The sequence below is a fragment of the Mustela erminea genome, chromosome 9 (genome assembly GCF_009829155.1).
Source record: "Mustela erminea isolate mMusErm1 chromosome 9, mMusErm1.Pri, whole genome shotgun sequence".
In the NCBI taxonomy this organism is placed as follows: Eukaryota; Metazoa; Chordata; class Mammalia; order Carnivora; family Mustelidae; genus Mustela; species Mustela erminea.
This window is the reverse complement of record NC_045622.1, coordinates 105,258,243-105,279,208: the sequence shown is the minus strand read 5'-3', so window position 1 is coordinate 105,279,208 and position 20,966 is coordinate 105,258,243. Positions and strand designations below refer to the sequence as shown.

At 53.9% G+C, this 20,966-nt stretch overlaps 2 protein-coding genes across 5 annotated transcripts; both read left to right on the top strand.

Moving 5' to 3' along the window:
* The first annotated feature begins 38 nt into the window (after positions 1-38).
* Positions 39-14,980, top strand: GANAB (glucosidase II alpha subunit). 3 transcript variants are annotated; one of them, XM_032357042.1, is made up of 25 exons: positions 39-145; positions 2,814-2,918; positions 3,061-3,169; positions 3,402-3,529; positions 5,363-5,542; positions 6,016-6,081; positions 6,885-6,954; positions 7,123-7,210; positions 7,296-7,392; positions 7,853-8,033; positions 8,622-8,775; positions 8,988-9,223; positions 9,306-9,432; positions 9,538-9,617; positions 10,078-10,221; positions 10,317-10,413; positions 10,756-10,857; positions 11,024-11,267; positions 12,445-12,509; positions 12,703-12,779; positions 12,888-12,962; positions 13,134-13,247; positions 13,368-13,480; positions 13,632-13,732; positions 13,872-14,980. In XM_032357042.1, the coding sequence occupies exons 1-25, from the start codon at positions 108-110 to the stop codon at positions 13,979-13,981; spliced, it is 2,901 nt and encodes a 966-aa protein (XP_032212933.1). In that variant the 5' UTR covers positions 39-107; the 3' UTR covers positions 13,982-14,980. The 3 variants fall into 3 exon arrangements, 2 of the variants coding, with proteins under 2 accessions (XP_032212933.1, XP_032212934.1); XM_032357043.1 differs by lacking the exon at positions 6,016-6,081; XR_004289046.1 differs by lacking the exons at positions 12,703-12,779; positions 13,368-13,480; positions 13,632-13,732; positions 13,872-14,980 and having other exon boundaries at positions 13,134-13,182.
* Positions 14,981-16,164: 1,184 nt separating this feature from the next.
* On the top strand, positions 16,165-20,871 carry B3GAT3 (beta-1,3-glucuronyltransferase 3). 2 transcript variants are annotated; one of them, XM_032357055.1, is made up of 6 exons: positions 16,165-16,456; positions 17,614-17,752; positions 19,158-19,518; positions 19,689-19,979; positions 20,352-20,444; positions 20,646-20,871. In XM_032357055.1, the coding sequence occupies exons 1-6, from the start codon at positions 16,375-16,377 to the stop codon at positions 20,670-20,672; spliced, it is 993 nt and encodes a 330-aa protein (XP_032212946.1). In that variant the 5' UTR covers positions 16,165-16,374; the 3' UTR covers positions 20,673-20,871. The 2 variants fall into 2 exon arrangements, with proteins under 2 accessions (XP_032212946.1, XP_032212945.1); XM_032357054.1 differs by having other exon boundaries at positions 16,166-16,456; positions 17,578-17,752.
* Positions 20,872-20,966: the final 95 nt, after the last annotated feature.

The window sequence follows — 20,966 nt, the reverse complement described above, 5'->3', positions numbered from 1 at the left end:
CCGGTCGGGCCAATCAGAAGGCCGGAAGGGGCGGGCACTAAGGTACGTGGCTCAACGCGCGCGGGGGGGAGGAGAGGCTCGGGGTCAAGGAGCAAACCCGGCACAAGATGGCGGCGGTAGCGGCAGTGGCGGCGCGTAGGAGGCGGTGAGGAGCCCGGAACCCGGGGGCACGCCCGGGACGCCCCCAGGCCCCCCAAACCCCATATCTCTCCTTCCTGTGTGTCCTCCTGAGACTCTGTTACTCCCCCCGGCCTCGTGAGCACCTTTTGTCCCTCTGGAGGTGGCCTCAGTCTCCCCCGGTTTCCTCGCGGTAGATCCGCGCGGCGCTGGGGGCCCTTGCTTCTGGGGCACCCAGCTCCAGCCCGGCGGCTCATGAGGGCCGCAACCGTTCGCTCTTCTTGGCCTTGGCCGCTCTCAGTCGCCCCCCTCCCTTGGCGGTCGCGGCGGTTAACGCTGCCGCCTCTTTCCTGCAGTGTGCAGGGCCATCCGGGCGGGGACTAGACGCGGCAGGGCCTCTGGGAACGCAGCCCACTGTCCTTCGGGCCCCTCATCCGGGAAACACCGCGGACTGCTGTCCCGCCTGCACTACCCTTCTTGCCCTACGCGCCCCCCACCCCCACCCCAGAGCCCCGGACCCTGCCCTGCCCTTGTCTTCACATGGACACCAACCCTAGCTTTTTCGGTGTTCACGGTCGCTGGGCACGGCTGGGGCAGGATCTCGTAAGTTCACGGTCTCTCTGGATGATGGTGCTCAAACACAACATGGCAATCGAATGTTTTGGTCTGCGATCTCGAGTTTCTATTACCGAAAAAAAAAAAAAACGGTTCGAAACAATCACCAACGCCACAAAGCGTTTACCTGGACATAACGGATGTACTGGGGTGGGAGAGGCATGTCCTGTGACCAGCAGTGAAAAAAAAGATTGGACTGTAAACTCAACTCTCTGAAGTCTGTGATCTGAAACAATAAACGGGTGCACCTTACCCTGCGGCTCATTCCTGACTTTGGCTTGTGACCACCTCTTGCTTTGGGGCGTTCGAGGCATTTCTGAGTTCCTAGGGCCTTCCAACAGGTCATTTCTGAAAAGAGCTTTTAGAAATCCTAACCTCATTGGCATTTCTCCCAAGCCCATTGCATAGATTGTGTAACTAGAACTCCAGAGGGTATTTAACTCACAGTACTTATGATTACTGCCGCTTTGGGCAGGTGGACATGGGGTCAGTGGTGCAGGGTGCCTGCTGCGGTCACTCCTCAGGACCTGGGCCATAAGCTTAGCTGTTGAGTTTTCTTGTAGCATTTCTTCTTTTGATTCTAATTATTCCTGCTTGGCCTATCAAAAGACAGTGCCTGGTGTTCTCACTTTTCTGTGTGTCCTGCATTGCTTTTCACATTCTTCTGGAACTGGAGGACTATGTTCTGCCATCTCCTTTCTGGTGATTTTCCTTACCTTTAGCTGTCAAACAGATTGAGGCTAATGCTGGATACAATGTATATATAGTCTTTAGTTACCTTGTTAACAGTTTGCAAAGTTTTAAGATTTTAAGAGAAGCTTGTGTTTGTTTTCTCTTCCTATTTGGGACACACATTTAAGAGTGTGCTCCTGGACAACCCACAACTGTTGCTGGAAAAGCATGTTTAAAATGCAGATTCCGCCCCCGGATTTGGGAATCTACATTTACTAAACACTGCAGTTAATCCTTAACAGTGAAGTTTGAGGACCTCTGTTTAGGATTTACTGAGAATGGATGAACATGCCTTTCAAACTAACTTGCTTAAATAGGTCAATTAGTCCTTTGTCATTTGATAGGACGTTGGGAGAAGTGACAGTCTGTGGTAACCTTGGGGTAATGGTCCTCAATGAGGCAGGCCTTGCTGGTAGGTGGTTTGCTGTATTGTGTATCATGAAGTACTTGGGACCCAGAGTCAGGCAGAGCTGAGTTCGATCCCAGTTTCACCCCTTATTAGCAGTTTAGTTTTGGATGGATTATTGAACCTTTTATGCTTCAATTTTCCCATCTGGGTAAAACTCTAACCCTACATTCCCCAAGTAAACAACGAAAGAAATGAAAAAGAGGTAGTGTGTATCAAGAAGAAGTTTTGAATGATGGTCGCCCATTAGTATTGTTTGAGGAGATTTTCAGAACTGATGCCCAGGCCCCTGTTTGTATCAGTTCGATCAGAATCTCTGGGTTGAGACTGATACTTTTAAAAAAAATTTGGGAAAGTTGAAAACTGATGATATAGGCAGTTAGTCTGGTCCCTGGGGATATGTTAGGATTCAATACATGTGGCTATGGTTACCCAGTAGTGATGACTGACTTTGAAGATCTAGCAGCAGGATGCCGAGGGTGCTAGGGATATTGGGATTCTAGGTATTCTAGCTGACCACAGGCCAGCTGAGGGTACATCTTTAACTTTTCCACTATAGCTCCACCTAATGCCTTGCCCCTGGAAAGGCATGGCTGGCTTTGTTTCTCTGTTCCTCACATGGTGCCACCACTTCCCCTGGGACTGGCTGTTACTGCTCCTTTCCTCAGAGAAGCTGATGTAACCAGAGTCAATACCAGGGCCTCTGAAGGCCAAAGATCCTGTGTCCACTTCCTCTGCCTTTTGAAGGGAAGGTGTGAGCGAGCCAACTCCTCAGGCCTGACACTTCACCCCATGTCCACGCTGCCTTTTCTTCTAGTTAACCAGACTCCTTATATTTCTCTCCCCCTTTAGGGTTGTGGTGGGAAGGGGCCTTTCCCTGTGAAGGTGGGGCCTTTTCTGACCTCTGTGCTGATTGTTCCCTCTTTGTCTTTTTCCTCCGTAGGTCTGGGGCAGGTTTGGTACTTGCTTGTTTAGGGGTCTGCCTGGGAGTTACCCTTGCTGTGGATAGAAGCAACTTTAAGACCTGTGAAGAGAGTTCCTTCTGCAAGTATGATATTTCTTGGAGAGTGGGGTGGAAAATACGGTACTGTGGGAGGTGCTGTGGCAGGTGGGGGGTAGCCTGGGGACACTACAGGTGGTAGAGGGACCAAGGAACATTGGGGAACCTTCCTTCCCATTTCACTTGGCAGGAGGCAACGAAGCATACGGCCAGGCCTTTCTCCATACCGAGCCTTGCTAGACTCTCTACAGCTTGGTCCCGATGCCCTCACAGTCCGCCTGATCAACGAGGTTACCAAGGTCAGGGAAGAAAAGGAGGAGTCTGGTGGGGGTGGGGAAACGCTTGCTAAGGGGTAATTTGTCAGAGGTGAACCTATAGCCAACATCCTGTCCCAGCCATCTTGGGATTTTCTGAGGAATTCAGATCTTAGGTCCCTTAGGTGAGGGGACCCCCTCAGGAGGGAGTCGGGTCAGAGGGCATTCTGTGGTGTAGCCCTCTCCCTTCTCCAGATCCAAACCTCTACCCCCACAGGTAGTGCTGGTGCTGGAGCTCCAGGGACTTCAAAAGAACATGACCCGGATAAGGATTGATGAGCTGGAGCCCCGGCGGCCCCGATACCGGGTGTCAGATGTATTGGTGGCTGATCCCCCGACATCTCGGTAAATTTTTCTCGAGAAACCTGTGCATTTCCACGGTCCTTTTCTCCTTCCCGATGAATCTGTATTTGGCTGATTCCCGCCCCCCCCACTTTGGGATAGCAGCTCTCTAGTATCCTTGCCACTCTCCTAACCTTGCTCTGTTTCTCCCTTTGTTTCATGCATTTTCTTTTCTGCCCTTTTTCTTCTTTCATTGTGCAGACAGATACTGCTTCCAGCTTTGTGCCAGGCCTGGGCTAGGGGCTGGCGATGCAAAAGTAAATAAACAAGGCCCCATTTCTTGCCCTCCGGCGTCAGTGTCTGTGGTTGGTTCCTCCTGTCCTTTCCCTTCCCCTTACGTTTTCTCTTTTTCTTTCTTTTTCTTCAGATAGTCTTGATACGGTTCCTCAAATTCTTGAGTCACGACACAGTGTCATAATGAGTATTCCATGCATGGGGTTCCCTCTCTCTCTCTCTCTTTTAAGTTTATTTATTTATTTATTAGTAATCTCTGCACCCAACGGGGGGCTCAAACCCAACAGCCCCGAGGTTAAGAGTCGCATGCTCTGCTAGCCGAGCCAGCCCAGGGCCCCATGCATGGCTCTCTATTAAGTACTTAATTTAGAATATGATATGATAAACCTTCCCTGTATACCCTTTACCCAACCCAATCATATACTTCTCATTATCATGTGGCCCTGACCGCCCCCAGAGGTGATTGTTATTCTAAAGTTATCATTCACTTGTGTTTTTTTTTTTTTTTTAAACATTTTATTTATTTATTTGACAGAGATCACAAGTAGGCAGAGAGACAGGCAGAGAGAGGGGAGCTCCCCGCTGAGCAGAGAGCCCGGTGTGGGGCTCGATCCCAGGACCCTGGGATCATGACCCAAGCCGAAGGCAGAGAATTAACCCACTGAGCCAGCCAGGTGCCCCTGTATAATTTTTTAAAAGATTTTATTTATTTGACAGAAAGAGAGGACAAGCAGGGGGAGCTGCAGGCATAGGGAGAGAGAGAAGCAGGCTCCCCGCTGAGCAGGGAGCCTGATGTGGGGCTCAATCCCAGGACCTAGGGATCATGACCTGAGCCGAAGGCAGATGCTTAACTGACTGAGCCATCCAGGCACCCTTCTAAGTTGTGTTTAAATAATTCTTCTCTATTTCCAGGTTATTTTTTAAATATCTTACTTTAGGGACGCCTGCCTGGCTCAGTCCTTAGAACATGTGACTCTTGTTCTCAGGGTCATGGGTTTGAGCCCCATGTTGGGTGTAGAGATTACTTAAAAAAGAAAAAAAAGGGGCGCCTGGGTGCCTCAGTGGGTTAAGGCCTCTGCCTTTGGCTCAGGTCCTGGTCTCAGGATCTTGGGATCGAGCCCTACATCGGGCTCTCTGCTCAGCAGGGAGCCTGCTTCCCCCTCTCTCTCTGCCTGCCTCTCTGCGTACTTGTGGTCTTTGTCTGTCAGATAAATAAATAAAATCTTTAAAAAAAAAAGTTAAAAAATCTTACTCTAAAATGTTAAGTCGTAATCTGTCTGGAGTAGTTACTTATATTTGGTATGAGGTAGGAATTAGGTACCATTTTTTTTCCTAATCTAAGTTTATTTTTCTGACTTCTCTATTGAATAGTCCTCCTTTCCTCACCCAACTGCCATGCTACCTCTGTTACATTTCAAAGTTCTAAATATGCTTGGGTCCACTGCCAGGCTCTTCTTCGTTCCTTTGGTGAATCTGTCTGCCCCTGGCACTGTCCCCACACCAACTATAGCTCTTAGTAGTCCCCCTCCCCACCGTCTGAAAGTGTCATCACTACTCTTGGCTCTTTGTGCTTCTTTTTATCCCTTTCGGTCTCTTTCCTAGGCTTTCTGTCTCTGGCCGTGATGAAAACAGTGTGGAGCTCACCGTGGCTGAGGGACCCTATAAAATCATCTTGACAGCACGGCCATTCCGCCTGGACCTGTTAGAGGACCGCAGTCTTCTGCTTAGTGTCAATGCCCGAGGACTCTTGGCTTTTGAGCACCAGAGGGCCCCCAGGGTCCCGTGAGTACAGGGGTTGGGACTGGAGAGGACCTAGTAGGCCAGGGCCCAGGGGTGTGGTGGATTTGGCACTGGGTCCCTGGGAGGAGACAGGGTGGCAGGACCGCGAGGTAGGGGCTGGGGCTGAGGCTGGGAGAAGCTGCTGTCAGGGAGGGTAGGAAGCAGACCCAGGTCGCGGTTTTCTCCGTTTCCTGTACAGACCAGGAGGCAAGTCACCTTTGTCCCTGAGCTGTACTCTGGGCACCACCTCTGGGAGGCCTGCCTGGGTCTGCCTTTCCCTCTTCCCCTTTTCACACCATCACATCTCCCAGGTTTATTTTCTTCCTTTTTGTTTTGTTTTGTTTTGTTTTGTTTCTTTTCTGCCCCATCCCCCCATCTCTGGAAGTTTGTCGACTGAAACTCACTTTTATGTTTCTGTTTTTGTGTTGGTTTTGTGCCTCCTTTTCCCCTTCCCTACCCATTTCCTCCTGCCCCAGTTTCTCGGATAAAGTTAGTCTCACGCTCGGTAGCATTTGGGATAAGATCAAGAACCTTTTCTCTAGGTAAATCCATGGCCACTGGTACTGTATCTGTTCCTCTGCCCTTACCCACCCTTCACTCTGGCCCCCAGGGGAAGGTGCCCTAGACCTTTCTATACCCTGCCCTTCACTCACCCTTCTTTCTCCAGATACGTGGTATCTGGTCCCTGGTCCCCTGGCTGGGAGCCCCTTGGGAGAAGGAAGATGAAATGCTGGAAGTCCTTAAGGAATGTAGGGAGCTTCTTGATTTGTGATGGGGTGGAGAGATGCTGCCCAATGCTGGGGTTTCTGGCTCTTAGTGGGGGTGCACTGAGGCTCTAGGTGGAACTGCTTGCCAGCTGCCCTTGAAAACATTCTTCGGCAGAACCTCTTGTTTGAGTCCCTGCATATATCTGTAGAGGCTTGACCGTGGTATGACCCACTTGCCTTTGTAAAACCCTGGTGTCTGGCCAAGAGGCTGAGGTCCAGTGAGAGTCGCTGGGGCCAGGTTCTCTCAGAGGCTGCAGAGCCAGCACTGGCATTCCCAGTCCAGGCACTTGAACCATCCTGCTATCTCTTCTGGAACGCAGGCAGAGGCTGGGGATTGAGTCCTGTGTGTGGCAGGCACCTCCTGGTGGCATTAATCATTTCCCTTTCTCATTTCTCTCCCCGTCCTTTGCATATTGATCTGCTCACTGGGGTTCCCTGCCAAGCTTTAACATTCAGTCCCTTCCTCCAATGCCTTCGTTCCTTTGGACCCTTGGCTCTCTATTCCCTTACCCCTCCTTCCACTAGCCCCTCGTCCCTGCCCCCTCTGGATTGGAGCAGACAGCTCTCCTACCTTCCAGGCAAGGATCAAAAGACCCAGCGGAGGGCGGTGGGGCCCAGCCGGAGGAAGCGCCTGGGGATGGTGACAAGGCAAGTCAGTGGGCTGGGTTGTTGGGCACAGGGCTGGCTGGGAGGTTGGAGGGGAAAGGCCCACAGGAAACTTGAGCTCAGTCTCCCCATTGGGGTTGAGATTTAGAAGAGGGCGGGGGAAGAGAGAGCTAGTGTGTGATTGGAGGTACTCTGCTTTCCTCCTCACAGCCAGAGGAGACCCAGGGGAAGGCAGAGAAAGATGAGCCAGGAGCCTGGGAGGAGACATTCAAAACTCACTCTGACAGCAAGCCATATGGTGAGGGACTGGGAGAGCCTTGGGCAGGGATGCAAGGACTCGTTGTCAAACAAGCTCTGGAGCCCATCTTTTGCTTTCCTTCCAGGCCCCACGTCTGTGGGTTTAGACTTCTCTCTGCCAGGCATGGAGCATGTGTATGGGATCCCTGAGCATGCAGACAGCCTGAGGTTAAAGGTCACTGAGTAAGTCCCATGGTGACATCAAGAAATGGGGGCGGGAAAGAGGGGTTGGGCGTTAGGGCTGTGGAGTGGTATCCATGCAGTTTGGACGCTCCAGACAAGCATGGATCACTTCCTGAGGCCAGATCACCTTTGGTGATCAGAAAATTCTCCTTTGAGAGGCGCCTGGGTGGCTCAGTTGGTTAAGCGTCTGCCTTCGGCTTAGGTCGTGATCCCAGCGTCCTGGGATCGAGCCCCACGTCAGGCTTGCTGCTCAGTAGGGACTCTGCTTCTCCCTCTTCCTTTGCCCCTCCCAATGGAGTGTGCTTATGCACACTCTCCCTCAGAAATAAAACCTTAAAGAAAAATTCTTGTTTGAGAAAGGTTTGAGAAAGGGCAGGGGGCCAGTTCTTATCACTCTGTATCTGTGGGGTGGAGGTTGTGGGTGCCACAGCCTAGGGCCAGTCTGTCTGTCTGCCTGCAGGGGTGGGGAGCCATATCGCCTCTACAATTTGGATGTATTCCAGTATGAGCTCTACAACCCCATGGCCCTGTATGGGTCTGTGCCTGTGCTCCTGGCACACAGCCCTCATCGGGACCTGGGCATCTTCTGGCTCAATGCCGCGGAGACCTGGGTTGACATATCGTCCAACACCGCAGGGAAGGTGAGCACGCAGGCGGGGAGCACGTGTTCAGGCCTGAGACAGTGGGTGTGCTAGGGGAATTTACTTTGAAGAGGCTCCTGGGGATCCCTATTTAGGGACTGAGTGGGAGAAGGGGCCCTGAGCCTTGGGAGCAGCATTTGAGTTCCCTGGCCCTTCCCAGAAAACACATGCTCGTGGAGAAGGTATTGCTCCTTCTGCATTTATTGTCAGTGCATTTGTTAGTGACCATACGTCATGTACTAGACACTCTGGTAGGTGCTGGGGTTATATTGCTGTTGGGGTAGGAAATGTTCTCGCTCTCAGGGTGGAGGACAGATGTTAACACAGGTGAGAAGGTGGGGTGAGTTCTGCAGTGGTAAGTGTTGAGAAAGAGATGCAGCGGTCAGGTGGTGGGGACGGAGACAGTGTGCTGTTTTAGATGGCGTGGTCCAGAAAAGCCTCCCTGAGGAGGTGATATCTAATCTTAGCCCAGAGTGACTCCTTAGGACCCCGCTGTGTGAGGACTCTGAAGAGAACACTGCTGCTTTGTCTCTGGGTCAGGGACGAAGAGGGTGGGTGTCAGATCTGTGTGTCTGGTCTCCTCTGTAGACCCTGTTTGGGAAGATGCTAGACTACCTGCAAGGCTCCGGAGAGACTCCGCAGACGGATGTCCGCTGGATGTCGGAGAGCGGCATCATTGATGTCTTCCTGCTGCTCGGGCCCTCTGCCTTTGATGTGTTCCGGCAGTATGCCAGTCTCACAGGTACGTGCGTCCCCTCTCTGCCAGCCTGCAGCCTCCTCTGCTGGCCCTGTCTTCTTGAGAGGATGACTCCACTTTTCAAAAGTTCTGTGCCTCAGCCTACTTCCTAGCCCAGCACCCTTCACACTCTGTCTCATCGACAAGCCTCCCTTCCTTTCTGGGTGTTCCAGTGGCCCAGGTTGGGCCTGACCCCACTGTGACCCCCGTGCCTGCAGGGACCCAGGCATTGCCCCCGCTCTTCTCCCTCGGCTACCACCAGAGCCGCTGGAACTACCGGGACGAGGCTGATGTGTTGGAAGTCGATCAGGGCTTCGATGACCATAACCTGCCGTGCGATGTCATTTGGCTGGACATCGAGCATGCTGATGGCAAGCGGTACTTCACCTGGGACCCCAGCCGTTTCCCCCAACCCCTTACCATGCTGGAACACTTGGCCTCCAAGAGGCGGAAGGTAAGAGGGCTGTGGCCATGCTCGGTCTCCTCAGGCACAGCAGCCCTGGAGAGCTCTGAGCATCCCTGTTCCTTGCCTGCAGCTGGTGGCCATTGTGGACCCCCACATCAAGGTGGATTCTGGCTACCGTGTACATGAAGAGTTGCAGAGCCAGGGTCTGTATGTTAAAACCCGGGATGGCTCTGACTACGAGGGCTGGTGCTGGCCAGGTAGGTGGGCCCAGAATTGAGGGAGAGGCTTTTGTGAGACCAGGAAGGTGGGATGGCCACCAGTGTGCCCCGCGGAGGTTGACAGCTACCCTTAACTTGTCCCAGGTGCCGCTGGTTATCCTGATTTTACCAATCCTACAATGAGGGCCTGGTGGGCCAACATGTTCAGCTTTGACAACTATGAGGTACGGCAGCCCCTCCTCTACCTGCCTCTGTCCTTCCCACTCCACCTCCTTGAGACCGTCATTCTCTGCCGGCCAGCCCTGCTCTGGTTGGTTCTCTGTTTTGTTTTGTGTGGTTTTTTTTTTAAGATGTATTTATTAGAGAGAGTATGTGTGGGAGTGGGGGGTTGGGGAAGGGACCGAGAGAGAGGGAAAGAAGCAGACTCCCCGCTGAGGCCAGAGCCTAACACCAGACTTGACCCCCACCATCCTGAGATCGTGACCTGAGCCAATACCAAGAGTTGGTGCTTAACTGATTGAGCCCCCAGGCGCCCCTGGCTGCTTAGATTTTTCAGGAGGCCTTCTTGTTCCTCATAGGACCCTGAGAAATACTTTTTGGATTCCTAGGCGTGCTCTGCTCTCACAGTTTGTCTTTTTCCTCTTCTCTGTCCTTCTGCCCCCATTTTCTGCCTCGTGTACCTAGGGCTCAGCTCCCAACCTCTATGTCTGGAATGATATGAACGAACCATCTGTGTTCAATGGTCCTGAGGTTACTATGCTTAAGGATGCCCAGCATTATGGGGGCTGGGAGCACCGAGACGTCCATAACATCTATGGCTTCTACGTGGTAAGAGGCCGAGCAAGGAGAGCCTGAGGGCTGGGGAATGGACATGACAGCAGGCTTTTAGTCCTCACTGCCCCTCCTCTGCTGTCTCCATCCAGCACATGGCAACGGCAGACGGGCTGGTGCTGCGCTCTGGGGGCCTGGAGCGCCCCTTTGTCCTAAGCAGGGCTTTCTTCGCGGGCTCCCAGCGCTTTGGTAAGATTTGGAGAATAGAGCTGTGACAGGGGGTGTGAAGGGCAGATTGGAGGAGTGGTGCACCAAGGCCTGCTTCTCTGAGAAATCTGTCCATGTGGCTGTCTGAGAGCAGCTGGGGGCCAGCCCCCTGCACCTGCGCACTTTAAGGGGATCCGGGGAGGGGAAGGTCCAGTCCCCTTTCGAGTGCTGTTGTGAATTCTGCCATCTGGGGCAGGGCCCTGGGGGCCCTAGAGCAGGGGTGGCAGGTCAGAGGAGTCGGCTGTAGGAAAAGCGGAGCTTGTAACCACTTGTTATAAGCAGGTTACCGCTGCTTGTAACCTCCATCTCCCTCCTCTTCCTTAGGAGCTGTGTGGACTGGGGACAACACTGCTGAGTGGGACCATTTGAAGATCTCTATTCCTATGTGTCTCAGCTTGGGGCTGGTGGGACTTTCCTTCTGTGGAGGTGAGAGGGGGCGGAATTGGGGGTCTTGGTTTGGTGGGAGAGGAGCCAGGTAGAGGGCACAGAACCCAGGCGTGAACAGAGAGCTGAGAGTCTAGATTGGGGCCCCGGGGAGCTCCTTATGTAGCAGCCCTCTTTTCCAACCTATTTCCTCCCTCCCCTCTCCCAGCGGACGTGGGCGGTTTCTTCAAAAATCCAGAACCAGAGCTGCTTGTGCGCTGGTACCAGATGGGTGCCTACCAGCCGTTCTTCCGGGCACATGCACACTTGGACACTGGGCGGCGAGAGCCCTGGCTCTTACCAGCTCAGTACCATGACATCGTCCGAGATGCCTTGGGCCAGCGATACTCCTTGCTGCCCTTCTGGTACACCCTCTTCTATCAGGCCCATCGTGAAGGCATTCCCGTCATGAGGTGAGGCAGCCAGCTGTGTCTTTGTGGAGTGGGCTGAGGTGGCTGAGGGACAGTGGGGACTGGGCTCCATCTATGGGCCTCTTTCACCACTCACCAGGGCCTCGTAAAGGAAGGAAATTCTAGTTTCAAGGTCAAGAGTAAGAAGAGACTAATGGGGATGAGTGGCAGTAAACATTGCTGCTGGGCATCATCATCGCTATCCCCAGTGCCTGAAACTGGGCCGACAAGTATCCTTCCATCCTTGGGAGTAAAGCAGACAGAAAAATACACAAATAAGCAAATAAGAAAATCGCCAACAGTGATAGGCTTTTTGAATAGGGTAATGGAATTTGGTTCTACAGATAGCTTTTTTAAGAAGAAGGATGTGTGAGCGGCACCTGGGTGGCTCGTGGGTTGAGTCTGACTCTTGATCTCAGCTCAGGTCTTGATCTCAGGGTCTTGAGTTGAAGCCCCATGTTGGGCTCCACGCTGGGTGTGGGGCATTCTTAAAAAAAGGGGTAGGGGAAGGGCATGGGAGGTGAGGTCTGATTAATGAGGTAAATGGACTTTTGTGATCTGGCGGAGGAAAATCCCAGCACAGGAGACTTCAGGCGCAGACACTCTAAAGTGGAAATGAGTTTGTTGTGTTCCAGGGATAGAAAGACCAGTGTGACTCAGGGTAAGGAACCAGAGGGAGAGGTAGGACATGACCTAGGAGACGAAAATTCAGTGTGATCGAGGATGATGCAGTGGCCACTGGAAAGTTGCTGTGTGGAATAGTTTCAGGAGGGGGCGGGGGAGGAGGAGGCAAGGAGATGGGTGAGGAAGTTCAACGGTCAAGGGTAGGTTGCATAGCTAAGGCCTATGGCACAGTTGAGCTGTCTGGCTGCAAGCTCCTGGCTTGTACTTTTTTTTTTTTTTAAAGATTTTATTTATTTATTTGACAGAAATCACAAGTAGGCAGAGAAACAGGCAGAGAGAAAGGAGGAAGCAGGCTCCCTGCTGAGCAGAAAGCCCTATGTGGGGCTCGATCCCAGGACCCTGAGATCATGACCCGAGCCAAAGGCAGAGGCTTTAACCCACTGAGCCACCCAGGCACCCCACCCTGTGCCATTCTTATCTCCAGTTCCTTGGGTAGCATCTTTGACCTCTGCCAGGACAGCAGGTGTCTTCCCTTCTTGTCTTGCTTCCTTCCTAGGCCCCTGTGGGTGCATTATCCTCAGGATGTGACCACCTTCAGTATAGATGATCAGTTCCTGCTTGGTGAGAAATGGAGGGGACCATTGCTGGTGGGTTGGGATAGGGCTGAGAAGAAGTAGGCCCCTGTGGGAGAGGTCTGTGGGTGCCCAGGGAGGGAGGAGTGAGTGAAGCCGGTGGCGCAAGACAGCAGGTGTTCTGGTGCTCCCTACCTGGGAACTGGTCCCCTCAGTTCACAGAGGATTCTGGTGTGTTTTAGGGGATGCATTATTGGTTCACCCTGTATCAGACTCCGGGGCTCATGGCGTGCAGGTGTATCTGCCTGGCCAAGGGGAGGTGAGTTAAGGGAGAAAGGGTGTGGTGGAGAAAGGTGGTGAAGGGCAAGGAGAGTAACTAGAATGGGGGCCCTGTGCAGTGACCTAGTATGTCTTTTGCCATCCGCAGGTGTGGTATGACATTCAGAGCTACCAGAAGCATTACGGTCCCCAGACCCTGTACCTACCTGTAACCCTGAACACTGTGAGTATGCCTGGCCCAGCTGCCAGCTCCGTCTGCCTGTCAGTTTCGAGAAGGGGAGAGTGTGTGCTTTGGGGTCTGCTACCTAAGTGGGCACAGATGGGCAAGAGCAAAAGACACTGCTGGGCCCAAGCCTGGACAGTGGGGCAGCTTCTTCCCCTGTTCTCGCCCTAGATCCCCGTGTTCCAGCGTGGAGGGACAATTATCCCTCGGTGGATGCGAGTGCGGCGCTCTTCTGACTGCATGAAGGATGACCCCATCACACTTTTCGTTGCTCTCAGTCCCCAGGTGAGTGCGTGGGCAGGGAGCCCCTCAGCCCTCTGCATGCCTCCCTGGGATTCAGTCCCCGGGGGAGCGCCCCTCCTTCCCCCTTGGGCTCAGGCTCTTCCTATCCCATTTCCTGCTCAGGGTACAGCCCAAGGAGAGCTCTTTCTAGATGATGGGCACACATTCAATTATCAGACTCGCCAGGAGTTCCTGCTGCGTCGGTTCTCATTCTCTGGCAACAGCCTGGTCTCCAGGTAATGAAGCGCTCATTTGTCTGTGGTAGCCTCGGGGATGCTCACAGTGCCCTGTGCTCTTTTCTTAAATCGGATCCTGCTCTCGGGTCTCATCCTTCCTTCGGCTCTGACATCTTTCTCCCTGACTGGCATCTGTTTTTGTTCCCTCTAGCTCAGCAGACCCCAAAGGCCACTTTGAGACACCAATCTGGATTGAGCGAGTGGTGATAATAGGGGCCGGGAAGCCAGCAGCCGTGGTACTCCAGACAAAAGGTGAGGGTGAGCCTAGCCCCCAGGGTGGGGAAAGAGGGGAAGTAGGGGCAGGGCTGGGGACACCTTGCCTGTGGGGAAATAGTTGCTGTGCCATAGCTGTTGCCGTGACCATGGAACACTTTCTTTTTTCTCCCGACAGGTTCTCCTGAAAGCCGCCTGTCCTTCCAGCATGACCCCGAGACCTCGGTGTTGGTCCTGCGCAAGCCTGGCGTCAGCGTGGCATCCGACTGGAGTATTCACCTGCGATAGCGGAAGGGCTGTTGGGGGGCGGGAGGGGCGCAGTGGTGATGAGAGTTCTTCCTTCTGCCGTGGAGTTTGACCCTCCCCAGACTTCACCTTTCTTATCTGAAGACTCAGATTCTGCCAACATCCGGGCAGGATGAGAAGCTGTCCCTGGGCTCTGAATTCCTCCTGTGACCTCCTGACCTCTGCCACCCTGCTGACGACAAGTCTCGCATCACCTCCCAACAGTCTGTTGCTCTAACTGGAGCACATTCACCTGTGAAGACCTGGGGACCATGAGGCCCTTGCTTTCCCTTCTTTTTCCTTTCTTTTGGGGGCCCTGAATCTCCTAGACCCTCTTCATTCATACCTCTTGATGGTGTTGATGCCCTTTCTTGGAAGAACAGGAGGGCAGTGAGCTTTAGGGTTCCTTTTCTCCTTCCTCTTCCCCTCCCACCAAACTGCTTTCCCTCCTTTTATTTCTTTCTCCCGCTTCTTCTCTGTCAGCCCTCCCCTTTTTATGCCCCACTGATACACTGGGACCACCCCTTACCTGATAAGGGATGAATGGATCAAAGGAGTGAGGTTGCTGGAGAACATCCTCTTCGCTGTCGCCCCAACCTTTCCTCTCCCTGATTGCTTCTAGAGCTGCTGCAGTTCTGACGGGGGCAGTTCTATTCCCCCCGTCCCTTGGGGGAAAGAAGTTTACACTCTTCCTTAAAGAGGGGATGGGCATTAAACTTCTTTTGCCCCCGTTTTGTCCCCTTGGGGGGCATTCAAGATGGAGAAATTGGTTGTGGTTTCATCGAATCACGGTCACCTGTATTTATTGCTGGGAGAAGACTGAGGGGGGTGGGGGAGATGATCATGTGTGCCCAGGGTTGGCCCGAAGCCCTGGAGGGGGGTGGGGGAGGACTAACTAGGGGACAAGGGGGAATATTTGTGGCAATTTTTTTTACTTCCTCTTGGTCCCCAGCTGTGACAGGTTTTGATAAAAGGAGAAACAATAAAATGATAAACCATAAATAACTGTTGGTGTCTGGATTCTGGTTCTGGCCTGAACCACAGATCCTTAGAAGCCTGAGGGCCTGACATTTTCATCTAACATCAGCATAAGCCTCATCAGTATTTTCTTTTCTTTTTTTTTTTTTTAAAGATTTTTTATTTATTTATTTGACAGAGAGAGATCACAAGTAGGCAAAGAGGCAGGCAGAGAGAGGAGAGGAGGAAGCAGGCTCCCTGCTGAGCAGAGAGCCTGATGCGGGACTCAATCCCAGGACCCTGAGATCATGACCTGAGCTAAAGGCAGCTGCTTAACCCACTGAGCTACCCAGGTGCCCTCATTAGTATTTTCATAGAGGAGTCCAGCAAGCTCATCAGATTTTAGCAGGCGTAGTTAATAGTGGTGACCAGAGCCAATGGGGTCCTTGAATAGAAACAGCTTTATAGTCATGGTCTCATGCAAAAGGCTGCTTTTCCTTAGCATCCCTTTTTAATAAAAACTCTCCATTGTTTCAGTGACAAGAAATAAATTTCTCCATTTTGGAGACTACTAGTTTTGGAGATTTATTGTACCAGAAACAAGAAGGTTGTGGGTTTTTGGTTTTTTTTTTTAGGGAAAATGACTGCTCAGGAAGGCTCATGCTTATGAGTAGTTAAGGGATGTGTTCATGCAATTCTCAGTTCAAATATTGCCAGTTTCCCGGGAGGTAGTGCATGCCTTGGCACCCCGCTCCTAACCCCCACCCCCCATACACCGCGACCCCTATTGTCAACCGTGTAGGGAACGTGCATTAGAGGGAGCTAGAGATTTTGGAGACCGGTATCCAGATGGGACATAGAAAACTGCTTAGTGACAATTCGTAGTTTTTGTCAACCTTGGTTACTTGTCCGTAAAATGGGGACAATGCCACCTATCTCAGCATTGGAGTGAGATGCAATGCGTGAGAGACACCCAGAGCACAGGCCTGGCACGTGAAGTCCTACACTTCGTTCATTCGTGTAACAAGCATTTATAGAACTGTTACTGGGTTCTGTGTCTGGTAAGGGAATGAATGGAAATCAGGAGGAAATCCGCGCGCAGGGACTGGAGTTCAAGGGGACTGGAGTTCAGAGTCGCTCCCACTGCCCGCCACGCGAGCTAGCCACGCCGGATGTGACGTCACCCACTCCCGTGGTTCCCAGAACCAGGCTGTGGGACCGGAAATTAACCCGAGGGGCGGGGTGCAGACTGACCGGAAGTGGGCCCGGGAGGGCGCCGCGGGCCCCAGCTCGCCGGAGCCGGTGTAGGGAAGCGTGGGGAAGGCGGGACACGGGGCGGGGCCGCTGCAGGGGCGGGGTCTGCAGGCTGGCGGGTGGGGGGCGGGGACCCCCTCGTCCCCCCGGACCCCGCCTGCCCCGGCGCGGGTGGCGGCACCGCCATGAAGCTGAAGCTGAAGAACGTGTTTCTCGCCTACTTCCTGGTGTCGATCGCCGGCCTCCTCTACGCGCTGGTGCAGCTCGGTGAGCGGGGCGGGGCGGGGGGGCGGCGGGCTCGCCGGAGAGCGCCCGCCGCCGTGGATCCCGCCCTAGGGATGAACCCCCGCGCAGACACCCTTCAGCCGGCTCGGCCCTCCGTTGGCCCTCTGCGGCCGCCAGCGCACTCCCCTCTGTAGGATGCGCCGCGGCTTCCCTCCGCACCTCGGATGGAATGCAGACTCCTTCCCAGAGTCCGCAGGGCCCCGCATGATCCTGTGGCCGTCAGCCTTTCCAACCCTTTCCCTTCCCACTCGCTCGCTCTGCTCCGGCCCCACTGGCTGCATGACAGTTTCTCGAAAAGCCCACGCTCATTGCTCTCTCAAGCTCTTAACCTGTTCTTGCGGGCTGCGGTGCTTTTCTCCCTGCTCTTCCCTGGCCGCCGCTTTCTCATCCTTCAGGTCTCAGCTCAAATGTCACCGCCTCAGAGAGGCTTTCCCTGACCACTTTAGCTAGCGTAACTCTTCTTTTTCCGCATTCTCTTTTATTCTCTGTTTTTTTTTGTGTTTCCTTCTTGGCTCTTATCACAATTCGGAATGATTTTACGAATTTGTTTCTTTGGTCAGTGTCTGCTTCCTCCCCTAAACTGAAAGCTCCATGAAGGCAGGGACCATGTCTGCCCTGCTCCCTGCTGCATCCCCAGCACCTAAGGCTGCCTCCCACGAGGAGCATTCAATAAATATTTATCCAATAACGGAATCGATTAATTTTATGAGTCTCTGGTCACACAGCCAAGGGAACAGATGGAATGTTGCCTCTTACATAGAGAGACAGGGCTTAGGGCGTGATCCTCAGGTATTTAAAAGACTGCCCTGGTTCAGGAGATCTAGTTGTTCTTTATGGCTCCAGAAGGCAACCTTAGGATCAGCAGGTAGAAGGGATGGATGGAGGCTGCTGATTAGTTCAGTATCCGAATGAAAGCTGTAACAGATGGAATTGATTGCAGTTGGAGGGGGCTGCTGATGGAGGCCATGAGGTGTGGGAGAGGCTGTCGGGGAAGTTGTCAGGACACTCCAGCACTGCCTAGGAGTTGAATGAGAAGGTTATCCCCTTTGGGATGCTCAACATGCTGTGGTTCTCTGCCCCCCTTCCCTGCTTCCTGGGACCAGGTCAGCCATGTGACTGCCTCCCTCCCCTGCGCGCAGCGGCTGAGCAGCTTCGGCAGAAGGATCTGAGGATTTCCCAGCTGCAAGCCGATCTCCGCCGCCCACCCCCTGCCCCTGCCCAGCCCCCTGAACCTGAAGCCCTGCCTACTATCTATGTCGTTACCCCCACCTACGCCAGGTAACGGGCTCTGGTGTACCCGGGAGGCCTGCGTGGGCCAGGAGGTTGGGGCTGATGATGACTTTAGAGAGGAGCTGGGCCACGGGATGTTCCTCAAACTGGGGCCTGCCAAATGACAGGGTAAATGAACCACATCTCTCCTCAAAGATCTGTGGGAAAAGGGTTGTTTTTCCAGTAAAAGAGACAGGGGTATGCTATGAAATAGAAGACACAGTTCCTAACAAATTTGAAGAAAGAACAAGAAAGTTTCAAAGAAATGTTGAGCTTGCCTCTGAGTTCGCTTTCTCTCTCTCGGGGATCCTTTGGTGAGAAAGTTGGAGGATCCCTGACTAAATTGAAGTAGGAAAGGGCTTGGCCTGACAGTCAAACTAGAATCTAGAAATAGTTACACCAGCTGTGATGTACAGCATGTTTACTTTCTACCAGACACTGTGCTAAGTAAGAGCTTTACTTTTTTTTTTTTTTTTTTTTTTTTTTTAATTAAAATGTAGCTTTCTCCTTGTACAAACCAACTGGGAAACATGGTTTTGGATCTACAGCTAAAGAGCCTGCTGACACCTGCCTGGAATCAGGTGGCTGACCCGTGTAGGCACAGGCAGCTCTAGACCCTGTCCTCTTCCGTACACACAGCGTCAACCCTGGGGCAGAGCAGTCTTCAGGATAAAGAAGCCTGGCCACACCTTCCCAGTTTCTTGTCTAAACTTAGGAAAACCCTCCCCTGGAGAGGAATGAGGCAAAGAGCTCCTCTAAATCTCTCTACTTAGAAACCCAGGCAGAGGACCTGGCCCTCCTGGTATTTTATTTTATTATTTTTTTAAAAAGATTTATTTATTTATTTGACAGATCGTAAGTAGGCAGAGAGGCAGGCAGAGAGAGAGGGGGAGAGTCCGATGTGGGGCTCAATCCCAGGACCCCGAGATCATGACCTGAGTCAAAAGCAGAGGCTTAACCCACTTAGCCACCCAGGCGCCCCCCTCCTGATATTTTAGAAAGTCATTATCATTGAACCTTTAAGACAGCATGGTGGTAAAGTACTGTTATTCTCATTTTCCTAGCTAAGGAGACTGAGGCTTGGGGAGATCTGACCCATTTCCCCCAGTGTCTCACCTACTCACTTACAGAGCTGGCGTTCAAACCCAGATCTGATTCCAAAGCCTGTGACCTTAACCTGTAGTCTCCCACAGCCAGAGCCTTGGGGTTGGGGGGGTTCCAGACATGGGCTGCAGGAACAGGGCAGGGGAGCTCGGTGTGAAACTGATAGGCGAGAAAGAGAATTTGGGTATTGGCTCGGGAAAGACCATGGGGGATACCGGAATGGGCCCGGGAGAAGTTATGTGTATTGGCCGGCAGGCGGGAGCAGATGGTACCGAGCCCTACCCCCCGCCTTGCCTCTTTCCCCCTGCAGGCTGGTGCAGAAAGCCGAGCTGGTGCGGCTGTCCCAGACACTGAGCCTGGTGCCCCGGCTGCACTGGCTGCTGGTGGAGGATGCCGAGGGCCCCACCCCACTGGTCTCCGGGCTGCTGGCTGGCTCGGGCCTCCTCTTCACACACCTGGCGGTCCTCACCCCCAAGGCCCAGCGGCTCAGGGAGGGCGAACCCGGGTGGGTTCGGCCCCGCGGGGTAGAGCAACGGAACAGGGCCCTGGACTGGCTCCGGAGTGGAGGGGGCGCTGTGGGGGGAGAGAAGGACCCCCCTCCAGCCGGCACGCGGGGAGTCGTGTACTTCGCAGATGATGACAACACCTACAGCCGGGAACTCTTCGAGGAGGTAAGCCCCTCCCCACCCCTCTAGGGTGGGGTTGGGGAAAGAGGCAGGTGGGGCCAGCCTCACCTGTTGCCTTGGTGACCGGTGTGAGGAGGGGGAAGCAGTGGGGCCGCGTGACCCCCGTGGCCCTGGGCCACCCCCCTGTCTGTTTCTTCTCTCCTGACCTCTCTTAGATGCGCTGGACCCGTGGTGTCTCAGTGTGGCCTGTGGGGCTGGTGGGCGGCCTGCGATTCGAGGGCCCTCGGGTACAGGATGGCCGGGTCGTGGGCTTCCACACAGCGTGGGAGCCCAACAGGCCCTTCCCAGTGGATATGGCAGGATTTGCTGTCGCCCTGCCCTTGCTGTTGGCTAAGCCCAGTGCCCAGTTTGATGCCACCGCTCCCCGGGGCCACCTGGAGAGCAGTCTCCTGAGCCACCTCGTGGATCCCAAGGACCTGGAGCCGCGGGCAGCCAATTGCACTCGGGTAAGGAGCTGGAGATGGGCCGAAATCCGGCTCTGGGATATGGAGGGGTGATGGGGGAAGCGGAGCAAGGCCTCGTGGAGGATGCTCAGAGGATGGGCTTTTGGACCAGGAGGGACCCTCTAGAGCCCGGATTCAACTCTGCTTACTCCGCTGCAGGGGAAGCTGGGAGCCAGCGTGGGCAAGGGGTCTCCTGCCACGCTGTCTCCTGGGCATCCACATAGCATGGGGGTGGCGGGGGGAGGGGGGCTGCCCTTCACACTTCACAGCGGACGCTGTGTGTGTAGAGGGGGTGAGAGAATGCATTCCATGCTGAGGGCCCCAGAGGCCTCATGCCAGCCAGGCCCAGCCCTAACCGAAGCGCGCCCGGGACAGGTTCTGGTGTGGCACACACGGACAGAGAAACCCAAGATGAAGCAGGAAGAGCAGCTCCAGCGGCAGGGCCGAGGCTCAGACCCAGCTGTGGAGGTGTGACGGCAATCCCCACCCTGACCACTGCCTCTCGTCAGGCACGAACCTGGGGGACTGGGCCCCTGGCCTGCCAGGGATGCAGTTTTCCAAATCCTGACCCCCTCAGAGCCGGGGGCGGCCCCCTCTGCCCTCTCAGCCCCAGGGCGTGGCCCAGCTGCTTCTCCCCTCCCCCAGCCTGCCATGTGGCACTGCCCACAGGCTGGGGACAAGCGGCCCTTGTGTTGAGTCGGGTCAGCCCTGTCTGGGGCGGAGCGGAAGGACAGACGCTCAGGAGGGAGGGCTGCTGAGCAACTGGGTAACTTATTGGGGCTGGGCATGCGTTGGGGGGCTGGAGGAGCTGGGCTGGACCCTCCCCACCTGAGCATGCTGACCCCCCTCCTACCTCCAGAATAAAAGATCTCAAGCTGGAGGGGCCTCTGTTTTCCTTCGTTGCGCACGTCTGGTTCTTGCATTTGACCCTCACCAGAGTCCAAAAACCTGGGCGTCCTGGCTTCTCTGTCAGACAGAAATCAGCTCTCC